The sequence below is a fragment of the Ischnura elegans genome, chromosome 3, assembly GCF_921293095.1.
Source record: "Ischnura elegans chromosome 3, ioIscEleg1.1, whole genome shotgun sequence".
In the NCBI taxonomy this organism is placed as follows: Eukaryota; Metazoa; Arthropoda; class Insecta; order Odonata; family Coenagrionidae; genus Ischnura; species Ischnura elegans.
The window spans coordinates 4,010,417-4,024,579 of NC_060248.1; the positions used below are offsets into that span (position 1 = coordinate 4,010,417).

The 14,163-nt window shown below is 40.6% G+C and overlaps 1 protein-coding gene across 1 annotated transcript in view; it reads right to left on the reverse strand.

The window, feature by feature from the left end:
* Window positions 1–3,883: 3,883 nt before the first annotated feature.
* LOC124155338 (septin-1) overlaps window positions 3,884–14,163 on the reverse strand; it is a 38,975-nt gene continuing 28,695 nt past the window's right edge. Inside the window, exons 7-10 of the mRNA XM_046529071.1 lie at window positions 13,247–13,333; window positions 12,360–12,520; window positions 10,332–10,436; window positions 3,884–6,085 (exon numbers count right to left, since the gene is read on the reverse strand). Coding sequence (XP_046385027.1) covers window positions 5,950–6,085; window positions 10,332–10,436; window positions 12,360–12,520; window positions 13,247–13,333 — 489 coding nt within the window. The 3' untranslated portion in view covers window positions 3,884–5,949. The remainder of the gene's footprint in view (window positions 6,086–10,331; window positions 10,437–12,359; window positions 12,521–13,246; window positions 13,334–14,163) is intronic.

Below are 14,163 nucleotides of genomic sequence, written 5' to 3' on the forward strand. Positions count from 1 at the left end.
GATGATTTTCCAGATCAATCGAAGGAACGTCAAAATGAAGTTTCAACTCAACACCCGGACCAATCGACTGATTTAGCAGCGGCACAGAAATTAAAAGATTTTCTAAGATCTGCGAGCTTAATGATGGATGTTGACAAAAATTTTGATTTGCCACGGATAAACTTGACAGCTATAAAAACAAAAACTTAGATAGTACCTAGTAGAGTTTCTTTAATAGCGTGCGTCGGCGGCTAAGGCCATTTTGCACCACTCACTGACTGGAATTGATAAAGGGGATTAGGCCCGTTCTGAAATTAACGTGTCAATAATTTACAAGAGGTATCATTTATATTTTATTGAAAAGTCGAGTTGAGTGTAGGAATCCTATCAGCCGGGAAATGTTCACGGGAGTGTCTCCTAGTACCTCAGCTAAGTTATCTCCAAGCTTATGATTCGTCCGTGCAGTCCGATATCTTGCACAGTCCGTCAGGATATGTCGCACTGTTAGTGGACAATCGCAATTTAAGCATTGGGGCTGTATCCTCTCTTCGGTGAAGAGGTATGAATGGGTTAATAAGCAGTGACCAATTCTTAAGCGTGCTAAAACCACTTCCTCCCTGCGGACATTTCTTATAGAGGTCTGCCACGCAGTTATTACGGGCTTAATTTCCCGAAGTTTGTTATTTTGGATTTCAAGCCATTGTATCTTCCATTTTGTCTAATTATACCCCTCATGGCATTTCTTAAATCTTCCGCTGGCATTAATTGAAAATCTGTATCCGGAGACCTGAGTGCATCTTTGGCTGCAGAATCTGCTTTCTCATTCCCTGGTGTGCCCACATGTCCAGGGACCCAAGCGAAGCTTATAGTGGTCCCTTTCTTACTCAGGGATAACAGAGTGCTTTGTATGTCCTGAACAATGGGGTGACAAGGAGAATAAAGAGATATGGATTGGAGAGCACTGTATGAATCTGTGCAGATCATAAATGACGCAACACTGTTTTTAATGCATCGGAGAGCAATCCTAATGGCAGTGAGTTCAGCCGTAAAAATGGAACAGTACGGATGCAATTTTGCCTTAAGGACTCCATGATATGGGGATACCACAGCGCACCCACAGGCGGTATCCGATTTGGAACCGTCAGTGTATACGAACGTAAATTCTGAGTTTTCAGCGCGGAATTCCTTGAAAAGTTGTTGGTATTCTCCCGGCATTCTTCATTAACTTAGATAGGCCTATCGTAAAACCCAAAGTCCTCTATAACATCTATCCTACCTCTACCTAAAATTGTAAAAGGCCAGAAAAAGGGCAAAAACCATCGCAGAAGTCCGAAGTAATAACCTCTTCTCCATTCAAAAATATGTTGCAAGAGAGAGAAAAGGTGAAAAAGGAAATGGAGATGGCAAAAGCAAAGAGGATGGCGGTGAGAGATCTTAGAGGGAAATTAAAGAAAACGGCAGAAACAAGCAGCAAAATATAAAACAACTGAAAAAAGAAAGGCGAGTTTAGAAAACCAAAATCTCACCCAACCCAGCTCAAACTCAACAGTTGAAGTTGATGAAAGTTTTACCTGCCCAGGATGTGGACTGGATACAGTGCGGCATGTGTAAGGAGTGGTGGCACGGGAACTGCACTGCTTACGAAGGCAGTGGGCCTTTTGTTTGCGACCTCTGCTAGCGCTTCCACTTAGCCACCCTGGTGCGTACCTACTCTTAACCTTCAAGTAGGCCAAGAGTACGCAAATGGCATTTTTTTTTCTTAAAAAAATCTCATTTGCTTGGATGTTTATTAAGTACAACCAAGCCTTGTATAATTAGTTTTGTACTTAATAAATAACATTGATTTAAAATTTGAGGTTTGTATCTTTCATAAATGCTAATATATACCCCGAAATCCACTAGGCGCGTACTCTTACTCTCTCCTTTACCCAACGCTTCAACTGAAGCACCCTCAAGAGAACTGATGACACCAGCAAAATTTGTTATCGAAGTTTACACTCCAATGTGGTTTTCAATAAATTTGAGACCATAGTGTACGGAAGGCCCAAAGCGTATTATGAGCACGATGCTTCTAATAAAATATATGGATAGCGACATCAAATTACTCCTCTACTCTATAACACAGGGAAATGCTTTTTTTTGCTTCCCGAGAATATTCTGCTTGCAATGTTAGCCGATGAACGCAGAAAAATTCGTGCAATGGCCATCATAAGAATATTGAAATCGAGGGAAACTCAGCGGAAGGAATTGAGGAAATTCAAAATTCCAAAGCTACACTTCGATGCACAAGATTATATGGACTTGGTTGATGGCGAAGCAATTGAGGTAACTCAACCACCATTAGTAGCTGGGATGATAAACAAAGACTTGGAAGACCTCGTTACAGAAAGAGCTGTGTTGGAAGTACCTGCTTTTCCCTGCCACATACAAGCTAATGAAAGGATGGTGCAAATGATCACCTTGTCATCAAAATTCGTGTGCAGTCCAGGCATGGATGGGCATTATCGTGTATCAGAGACAGAAATTCAGCCAAAATTCGAAAATAAAGCACAATATAAGGTTTTGTCAGAGTAACTGATGTGCTTACACACACATGTACTTTGGAAGGGTGGTTGGTGGGACACGGTTGGGACTCAATGGTAGCCACCTCCTCGCGGTGAGTTGGAATAGTTTCTCCACAAAATAGCCCGCCAACCTATGGTAGGTTGTCTTTCCAAAAATAGAAGGCTAATGGAAGTGCACACGGCATGACAATGACCACCCTTTCAGTCGCCTCTTACGACAAGCAGGGATACTGCGGGGGTATTCTCTCTTTGATATACGTACATGCCCCCAGCCCGCAGGGCCCTCCTCACCTCTTACACTCTCAGCATTGTCACGACACATCTGCACCTCCCTTCCACTTTCTCCCTCCACTTCCAATCACCACACACTGTGCGTTTGAAGAGAAAAATATAAATTCTTAAAATATATTGTAAGTTATGTATGCAGAGCATATACTTTTCTCCTCTTCAGTTATACTTTGCTATGAACTTACAGTTTGCTATGAACAACTTGGGTGACTAAGTGTGAGGATTATTTTAACACATGAATATTTGAATTATAATGAAAAAATAACTTCATAATACTTTTAAATCATAAGAGAAAAAATAACTATCACCTTCACTTATATAAGAATAAAGTCACACAGGTGCTTAAGAACAATCAGACTTTAAAATACGGTTAGACTCTGATATAAGACACGGTCTCAGGCATTACTCTGGGTTAGACTCTGCCCTTGAACGGCAATGACATAGGACTAACAACTAAAATAACGGACTTTTTTTTCAAGAAAATTGTGAAGGGTGGATGAATGGAAAAGACAGAAAATTCCACATTGCAAGAATTCCAAAAACACTTATCCGATTAATAGAAGGAATGCCAACAAAGAAGGAGGAAATGAGAGGATGCAGCTTGCTGACATTGAAAAGCGCTCTTAAAACGCCACTGATTTGCATAACCCATTGAAACACCAAACTATGTTATGATATGGATTCCACCACTAGTCTAAGGGGCTGCGGTAGATATTATTCACAATGAAAAACTTCAAAAGCTTATTACAAATAAGCGCTGAAAGTGAACCAATAGATAAAGAGCTTGTACCCATTACTTGAACCAAGAACCAATGCTAGACACCAAAACAGAATCAGAACTGACATGGAGGTGAAACCGATGACTCATCCTTAGAAATGAAGAAAACGATATGAGTACATGGTATCCCAGTATTTTCCCCATTTATATTTTCATAATAGGAAAGACAGGAGAAGAGCCAATGCAAGTCAGCAGCTAACACATTATCTCCAACTTTAATGCTGACGACATCATTTCCACTCAAGCATGGCATTAATAAAATGAAAGGAATGAATATTTCTTAGGAACATATCCTCATGGTATTTAATTCATGATTCATAAATGAAAAATACATTTTTATCTTTGGATACATAGTAACTCCAACAAGACAGACTAGGCATTCCTAAGTATATTAACAATGTATGGCTTCAATATCAAAAGGAAATATTAATACAGATCCGCTCTTAACTATAATACAATTTTCAGAACTTCAAACAGAGCTGTGACTACGTATATTCTATGGAATCCCCCCCACACATCACGAGAATGTAAAGTACAAACTGAATGCACCAAATCAAAATGCCAAACACACCAATTTCATTCATGGGTGCATTCCGTAATTCCCAAAACAACAAGAGATCTTTTCTTCATAAAAGCCAAGTACAGTTGACTCTTTATCTATAGCAAAAAAAAACTAAAAATATATAAAATAATATTTCACAGAAGGAAAGTCAGAGAGGTTTAAGTCATTAACTGTAGAAATAAAACGATTAAAAAAGTAATATAATATGATCCTTAAGTGGCAAGCAACAAAATATTCACAGTAAGTTTTTGACGTGGAATACATGACACAAAAATGATACCCCTCCCCAAACCAACTCTCGACCAAAACTTTGCAGCACGGTAATAGCCATCCACATCCACCCACCCAGCGGAATAAAGACATCCCCCCCAATCATACAATAAACGTCACATAACACCAGGCTTTAACTGAGGCCCTGAGCAACAAACAGGCAGTAATTTACGCACAGCTCTCCCCAGTGAGCGACACACGATAATGGTGATTGGTAATGGTGATTTCTGGCGAGAAGGCAGGGAGCACCATTGATGGCACATAGGATTACTTGCGCCAAATTGACACACGCTTCCTTGAAGAGGTCCGCTGACTTACCTCACTGTTGGTCCACTCATTTAAGTACTTCACCAAACACACTTTGCACCCAGACATAGAGACAAGGAATGCTTTGCCAACGAGAGAGAGAGAGAGAGAGAGCTCTATGAACCCAAAATGCAAGCAGCACTCACTCAAGATGGAAATGAACACTGCTCTTTCCATCAAATTCTAAGTCCGGAGAGTAATTCAATGTGGAACACATATTTGTGGCTCTTATCACCCTGTCAGGCAAACCACTCTCCAATGATCGACATAATTACAGCTGAAAAATACTTCAAGGGCAGTCCAAGGCAATTAGCTCATTTTATCACCACAGATGCAAGCAATTACATATTGTAATTATAAGATATAGTCTATTCTCAGTGAGTTACATTCATAAATAACTCTCAGGATTCCAGGCAAGTACAAATTCTTATGCTAACATTTCCGTACGAGACACTACGTTGTAGTCAGAGAAATGAATTATCATAAATTATAATTATTGCTCTGAGAACAATGGAAGTGTGTTCTAATAAAATGTTGGCCACAAAAATACTTACTCTGCAAGAATCCAGAAAGTGAATTACAAATAATTGCTTTACTGATTACGACTGTGGGAAAAACTTACTTGATCCATTTTTTATGACCCTTCCCATTAACAGGTGATGAAAAAGGCAATCCAATGCACACCGGATGATGAAAATAACAACTGTCTCTAATTTAAAAAGACATACAGCAGAATGACAATGGCCTGAGCAGTTCTGAAATTTTAGTCAAGGATAATGATGAATTTGTACCATCGATAATAGGCAATAATGACAACTAATCTTAGGAGGATAAGTATCAGGCCTGATACAAATATCAGACCTGATTTTTTTTTAAATCGCCTTACGATAAAAGTAGGCCCCAATAAAAAAATTACCCAATTTTTTATCAGTCTTGAAATTGTTTATCGCATGAAGATCTGGATATTTCATTGGGAAGCGAATTTAATTTGGACCAATAAAAGTATTGGGCCATTCATATCAGAAAACCACTCATTGCCTACGTTCAAAAGTCTATTGGACTCCCAATATAATTAAATTCCACATAACACACTCAGGCCTCACAGAAAGGCATGCCTGGACAGGGTGTGAGCTCTGCAAGATCCAGCGCCGCTCATCCAAGCAGAATTAAGTGCGCATGCATGCGCCATCGTCGTCGCTTCTTCACTGGTGCTGTTGCTGCATTTGCGCTTGCATCTTGGCAAGCATCTCCTGCATGCGACGCAGCTCCGCCTCCTTCTCTTGCAAGATGCGATCTTTGTCGCTACCCTTCTCCTCCACTGCATTCAGCGGAGTGGCCCTGTGGAAAATGTGTCAGATTGGACAACCATTGAGTAACACGCCTTGAAAATGGAAGACAAGTCGTCTTCCAAAACATCAGCCAATACGACTGAATTACCATGGTTTAAAACCCAAGAAGAATTCATCAATACAGTGGAACCCCGATTTATCGTTCCCGCATTCATCGTTTTCCCGCATTCATCGTTCGCCGTCCCTGGTCCCAAAAAAGTCCCATAAAGACAATGTAATTTTTTCCCGCATCTATCGTTCCCCAAAGTATCGTTTTCCCGCATTTGTCGTTCGAAGATCACGGTCCCGATGTATTTTTTTTCCCGCATTCATCGTTTGACAAAAATGAAACGACGTATTTACAATGCAGCATTCGCGGATTCGACCGGCACATAGTATTAATCTTCCCTAAGAGATGGAAGCACCATAGGGCCCTCCGGAGCAGCTCGGGGCCGTGGGATTGTCTACGTTGCACAGTTCTCACCGTTCTCACAATCAGCTACCCCCCTCCCGTCAACCCTTGTCCCCCACCCCCTCTGACTCTTTCTTCCTCTCTGAAACCAACCAAGAGGCATTTAACGACCCGGGTCACGTTTCGCGACGGGTTCGTGTTACGAAGACCATAACTCATTAGCTTCGAAAGGAAATATCAAGTTACCCGAGAATGATAGAAAAGTATTTCACCCCTCTTCCTTTCGCTCCCCCTGACCTTTTTCATCTTCAAAGCTCACATTTCTGGAAGCCAATTGCTGTCTGAGTCACCTATTGGCCCCAAAGATGAGTAACAAATGACTGGTAAAAGATGAGGCAGACGAAACTCGATACCCTGGCATTTGAGCTTCTCGGCCATTGATCCAACATTTTTTTCCGTAAACAATATCAGATAACAAACTATGACTTGCTATAAATCTCTCTTGTCAGATTCACAAACAAAGGGATATCTCAGGATATTTTGTTACACACTTTGGTAGCGCTTCACCCTCGACAATCGGCTCAGCGTCAGTTCCGAACTTCACCTCCTACGAGTGGTTCCGTATTTTCCTGTGTTCGCTGAATTAAAGCCAGTGTTTTCTTTGAGGCTTTGCGAAGCCTGGTGTCATTTTTATTAGTTAAATTTTTATTCGTCTTCTGACCATGGCCGTCCCGATGAAGCAAAAGAGAACTTTGAAAGATCGTCTCAAAATAATTGAAGAAGTGGAAAAAAATCCGAGGGAAAAGCGAGTTGACATTGCAAAACGTCTCAGGTTGCCAGCAAGTACATTGAACTCTATAATGGCCAAGAAGAGTGAGATTCGAGAGCAAATAGACAGATGTGGAAGCGCATCCAAGAAGAGAAAGACTGGCAAGGAGTCTACATTTGCCGAATTGGAAACGGTGCTCTTCAATTGGTTCCAGCAGGCACGGGAGTCTAATATTCCCGTTGATGGAGTGATATTAAAGGAAAAAGCGAAGATTGTTGCCACCCAATTGAACGTCGAAAATTTTAAGGCTTCCAATGGCTGGATGAGTCGATTCAAAAATCGACATGGTCTTGTATTCAAGAAGCTGGCGGGAGAGAGTGCAGAAGTAAATGCTAAAAGCACGGATGACTGGCTGGAAAGTCTGCCATCGATTCTGGAGGGCTATGATCCAGGAGATGTGTATAATGCGGATGAGACTGGTCTGTTTTTCAATGTGCTTCCTGATAGAACATTGGCCTATAAAGGAGAATGCTGCCATGGAGGTAAATTATCCAAAGACAGGCTAACGGTTTTGCTTTGCGTGAATAGTGATGGCAGCGACAAGCAAGTGCCGATTGTGATAGGGAAATCGCCAAAACCGAGGTGCTTCAAAAACGTAAGAAAATTGCCGACAAAATATTACGCAAACAGTAAATCATGGATGACAACAGAAATTTTTATTTCGTTCCTCCATGCATTAGACGCGCAAATGGGGGGACAAAATAGAAAAATTATCCTCTTTGTGGATAACTGTGCGGCACACCCCAAAGACACGTCTTTTTTGAGGAATATTAAAGTGGTACGGTTCCCAGCAAACTGTACAAGTACGCTCCAGCCACTTGACTCGGGGATTATACGCAGTTTAAAAGCGAACTATAGACAACGCCTCGTACAAAAATCCATTTGCCTTATGGAGTCAGGAAAGGCAATGAAGAAAAAACTAAACGTACTTGAAGCACTCCACTATATTATGGCAGCATGGAAACAAGTGAGCCAGAGCACTATTCAGAATTGCTTCCGTAAAGCTGGGCACAGATACCCGATTGATAATAATGAACTTGCAGATGATGATGTTGACGATTTTGGTCAAGACTGGGAAGAAATGTGTAGAGCCCAGAAATACGATTTTCAGAGCTACGTAGCAGTAGATCATCATGTGGTTACAAGTGGCACTGAAACCATTGAAGAACTGTGCGAAGCGCACACATCTACTGGGGCTGTAGAGGAAGAAGAGGAAAACGAAGTAGAAGTGATCCCAAGCTTTGTCGAGACTTACGAAGCTTTAGAAAAAGTGAAAGCGTTTTTCTATGCACAAAGTGGAAGCGACGAGGATCGTGAAAACATTTTAAGTCTCGAAAAATCATATTTTCGACTACAACAGAATGCCGCTAAGAAACAGAAGACAATGCATGACTTCTTTCGAAAGCGTAGTATTTAAAATGTGAACAGTTTTAATAGTGTATCCTAGCCAAAAGTAATTCAATAGGTACTATTATTTAATGGGTTTTATCAATCATAATTTGTGTTTGTTCGACAAAGTTTGTCACTTATTAAAAACCACTAAAATTCCAATATGCTTGAGGTACCTGTAGTACCATAGAGTAAGTATGTACTTACTCTATGGTAGTACCTACGGTCTTTTGTCGCCCAGTTTGAAGAGAAGCGATGCATTCTCGAGTGAATGAATGAATGCATGGAAATCAAATAAAAAACGCGATAAAATAGGGAGGAATTATTTATTTTTTTAAGCCTTATAATTTTGAAGAGGGCTTTCCTGATTTTATGACATCCCATCAATATTTGACTATAGCCTGAAGGACGCATTAAAACAACAAGGAAGTGCCGCACCTACGACTAAAATATTTTCAGATTGGTTACTATTTTCTTCAGTTTCACCAAGGGAGTTCGTGTGGGGATTTAAATACCCACTGAGGTAAGAAAACATAATTTTAATATATCAGCGCATGAAAACATTTCCCTCCTAGAAAATAAATAAAATGTTCCGTTAGTTGGCTCGTTATTTTTGGGTTGAATCCAGAACTTCTCATCCCAAGTGGACGACCGACGTTGGGTCTTAAAGACCACTGACGAGGGGAGATATCGTACCTCGATACGCCTTTGTCAATGCCATATTTTGACGGCAATCGGAATGCCGAACGCTTCTCGTAATGGGTACGGTTCCATGGAATTGACCTTAGTTTGATTGAATTTTTATGTGGTACATTTAACATGACTTACATCATTTAAAAATAGCAACCCTCTCTCCATGAGGTATGGTGATGTAATGATTATCGTTGTGATTATCCATCGGGGAGGCAAGGGTTTGCGGCTCCGAAAGAGCGATGTATTTTGTCGTTTTCAAATAGATCAGTTTTGCCAGGATTCAATGTAATTTAAATTGTAGCAAGCCTAGGCCAGAGGATAAATTTTTTACCGTCGTAATGGCTTTTGGGTATTGAATCAATCTTATTCTGAACGCGGAGATGGGAAGACTACGCTAGAAAGTGTTGGTGCCCCACAGGCACAATTCGTCTTCGGAACTCCGACGAAAAAACAGGCCTGCAACAGATTTCGGAATACACATCTGATGTGCACAAGTTTTGACACAAAGCATGCGTATTTTAGCATGCAGTTGAATTTCGGTGATGAGAGATGGTCATAATAAGACTGCCGAATCCGTCGTGGCAGTGTGAATGCCGAGACGGCGAGCAAACATTTTTTAGTGAGGTGTCGTATTCCCAAGGATTATTGAAAGATATATTAGTAGAACCAAGTATATGCCCAAAAGTATTACATAAAATTCAAATAAAATATTCAAATAGAAAACAGCTATATTCCTGCATGAATCCTATATAGAATATCACTATTACGCGCCAACATCCTGCGTTTCCTGCCGCATAGGCAACCGCGCAAAACTTTCCCGCATTCATCGTTCATTTCGTCCATCCCCTTGAAAAACGATAGATCGAGGTTCGACTGTATTACTCACCAAGAGAAATTAAAAATCGTCTAAGTACAACACGCAAGTGAACTTACACTGTCTGCCTCTTGGGGACTGCAGCACCTTTGGCCAACCTCTCCGAGCGATAGTTCTCGTAGTGCACTTCCTGAGTCACCTCCTGCAAATCCTGCATGTGCGTTCTTCAAAGAGGAGAGAGAGAAGAGGTGAATCATTCAAAGCACAACACAAGCAATCGTTATTGAGGCAGTGGATCAGAGAAACTTCTAATCACAGGAGCAAGCAATTTCTGTGGCCATAGACCCATACATACTAGCACAGTGTTCCTCCAATTACAGCCCTATAATCTTTGAGGGTGGCTTTTTGAAAAAAAAAACTCCCAGGTAAAAACCAAGCCCTAAAGCTTTAGGTGCTCATGGTGTACAACTGAACAATCTAATTACCACATCAACGAGTATAGAGGCCGAAGTGTCAATTTAGAGATCAAAATGCTTTCTCAATTCGTCAAATTGATTTAAAATGAATTTTCAGAACCTACTACTGAGCATGTGTAATGATTTTTAGTTCCTTCTCTAAGTACATATATTATTCATATGCATGTAAGTATGGTTTCGACCAAAGGGTACATATTTCTCTCCAATTCAGTCTGAAAAGAACTCATGAGGGAAGCATATGCCAGTTCCATTTGGTGATCGCTACATGTGTTCAACCAGGGCACATTACAAAAGTAATTATAAAAGTAAGTAACAGTAAATTTACATTCATATGGCTAGTGAATCTCAAAACTATAGGATCATTTATAATGAAACTGTAATCATTGAGAGTGAAGCGGAATACATAGATTTGAGTGAGAACGACGATGAAGAATTTGACGACAAGAGTTACCGTTACGACCACGACACAATTTTTTGAGGAAAGTGAGGATGAGCAATCGCCCGCAACAAGAGCTTCGTGGGAAATAAAAACGATGCGGCAGAGTCTGCTATGAAGCCAACAAAAAGATCCAGAATTGAGAAAAGCAATTTGCTGAAACAGGACCTCACTCAGGGTAGCTTACAAAATGTATTGGATATTTTGGATTCATGACAATTTTTTTCCATATAATATATATCATCAAATAGTGTATCTTTCACAAGCATAAAAATTCAAAGTTTATGTTCAATACTGGAGTTAAATAGGGCGATGGGCTGTCAGCTGTACTCTTCAACCTGGCTCTCCACAAGGTAGTAGAAGCCATAGATTTGAAAAGGAACGATATTTGAGAGGTCAATTCAGATTGCGCACATACTGATGATATTGCAATTGCAGCAAGAAGACTAGTAGCCTTGAAGCAAAATTATGTGATTTTGAGAAGGGAATGCAACAGAATAGGCCTTAAAATTAATAAAACTAAGTACACGGTGATGTCAACAGTTCAGAACTGAAGAGAGATCCATGACTTAACAATTGATGGTGACACATTTCAGGACGTAAGCAGCTTTACTAACCTTGGAGCATTAATAACTATGCAGTGACATTAACCTCAGGAGGTGCAAACGGGAATGAATTGAAGCCGAAAATAGGGCTTTCTATGCCACTTTTACAATTATTTATGAATAGATTAATGAGTAGTTCCCTGAAAATGAAACTTTACAGGACATTAATACGGCCAGTGGCGACACATTGCTCAGAGACCTGGACAATGACAGCGTCGAATGAAGGAAGACTTGGAATCTTCGAAAGACATATCGTACGTAGAATATATGGCCTAATATACAACTGGGGGGATTGGAGGTTAAGATATATTGGGGAAATAGAAAAGCTGATCGAAGGGAAGAACATGGTAAAGTTCATCAAGGCACAGAGGATACGATGGATTGGACACGTTGAGAAAATGTCTGTAGATGAGATACCAAAACGGATGGTTAAAGGGAGGCTATTCAAAGGAAGAAGACCCAAGAGCAGATGGATGGACCAAGTGCAGAGTGACCTGGGCAAGATGGGAGTGAGAGGGAGAAAACTGCCAATAGGACAGAATGGGGAGCAGTGGTGCAGCTGGCAAAGGCCCACGCTGGGCTCTAGTGCCACGAAGAAGAAGAAGAGATTGTGTTCACTGTGCCACTCACATGAGCATGGTGCGCAGCTTGATGAAGTCGCAGTGCTCAGGGTTCTCCACCTCGACAATGCCCCAGGGGTAGAGGCGACCCCTCACCTTGCGGCCACGCACCTCCAGCAGCGTGTTGGCACCGCAAACGGCAAATGGCACCGCCTCCTTCAGCTGACGAACCTGCACAATGCAAGACACAGCTTGATTCACACAATTCCAAGCACCATAATACTACAATCTGATTCAGGCTTCATCAAATTTACCTCCGAGTCGGATTTTGATTGTGCTGCAATCATTATCATGGAATATTCCACATTTTTTTTGCATCAATACGCACAAAAATAAAAGGAGGTGGGGGAAGGTTTAGTTGAGGTGGTTCTTAACATTCCGTCGGGCACAATTGATCTGACAGACACAGCGTGAGTGTTTTTTCTTCATGCCAACAGATGGCATAGATCCTTGGCGCTTTGTTTGTTTTGACATGCTCTATGCGGCCTTTTGCTTTGCGCATACATGCCAACAGATCATTGGCAGATTATTTAGCATAGTTTAAAAAAATAAAAACACTGATCTTATAGACTTTATGTGCTAAAATACATTAAAATATAATAATACCTAATAGCCTAAAGAGCACGTTAAATCACACCCACCTGGATCGGTCCAGGGCTGAATGACAGCATGTAAAGGGGTACAAATATGCATAGCATGAAAGGCATCATGCAGGTGTTCAACTACACTAATAATGGTGCTTTAAACTTTAAAAGTGTACCACTGAGCCATGCTAAGAGTTAACAATGCTTTTTCACATCAGTGCCTGTGCAGCGCATTGAGCCTGAACTCAGCGATTCTAATGTTGCAACTGACGGAAGGCTGAATATCACCGATGAAAATGGAATGGTGATTTACCTGCTCTTTGTAGTCTTCATCTTCATCACTATCACAATCTGGCAGTGGGTATATTTTGATGCCATGGCTGCTTATTTCATCCATTACCTGAAACATAACGGGTGCAAAAGAGAGAAGAAATGAAGAGCAAATCAGGACATGAGGGAACAAAGATGGGGAAAAGTCATTTAAGTGACAATGAGAGGTATTTCAGAAAAATATGCCTAAGTTTTAGCAAAGTCAGTCACAGAAAATGACTTTCTAAATAAATACACTAAAACCTCTTTATATCGTAATGGAGGGGACCAAAATTTGGGCAATTTGATGCATGGAGGTTCACAATAGAGAGGTTTTAGTGATAGGCACTATTTTTTCATATCATTCAGAAATGAAAGGCACCACTGCCTTTTAAACCATCATATTTTGTGTTTAACTATACATGCATGCATTTGAACGTGAATGCCAAGTAAGACACGGTCTCCAGCATTACTTTGTGGAACTGTTTCATGCTAAAATTAAAAAAAAAAACTTTGTTATATTCCACACTTAACTTCAAATAATACGACCCGGGTTCCTAGGTCGTACCCGGATACCTGGGTCGTACCATTTGTAATAAAGTATGGAATATAACAAAGTACATATTTTTATTTTTAACATGCATGCTAAGCTCCGACTGCTCACCATCAAACAGCGATGGTGCGCCACACAATATTCACAATCATTCATGATTAACATGTGTCTCAATAGTCTCTTAAATCATTGATATTCGCCACAGAAACTTAATGCAATTCCTCAAGCAAGAGTGCTAAAGTGTAGTGGATTCTCGGGTGCAATATCATTTTTATCCGCATACAGCTTTGCTGTGGTACCCACCCCAAGGGAGTAAGACATAAAGTGGAGGACAAATAAGGCATAAAACATATCATTTGCAGGCCATA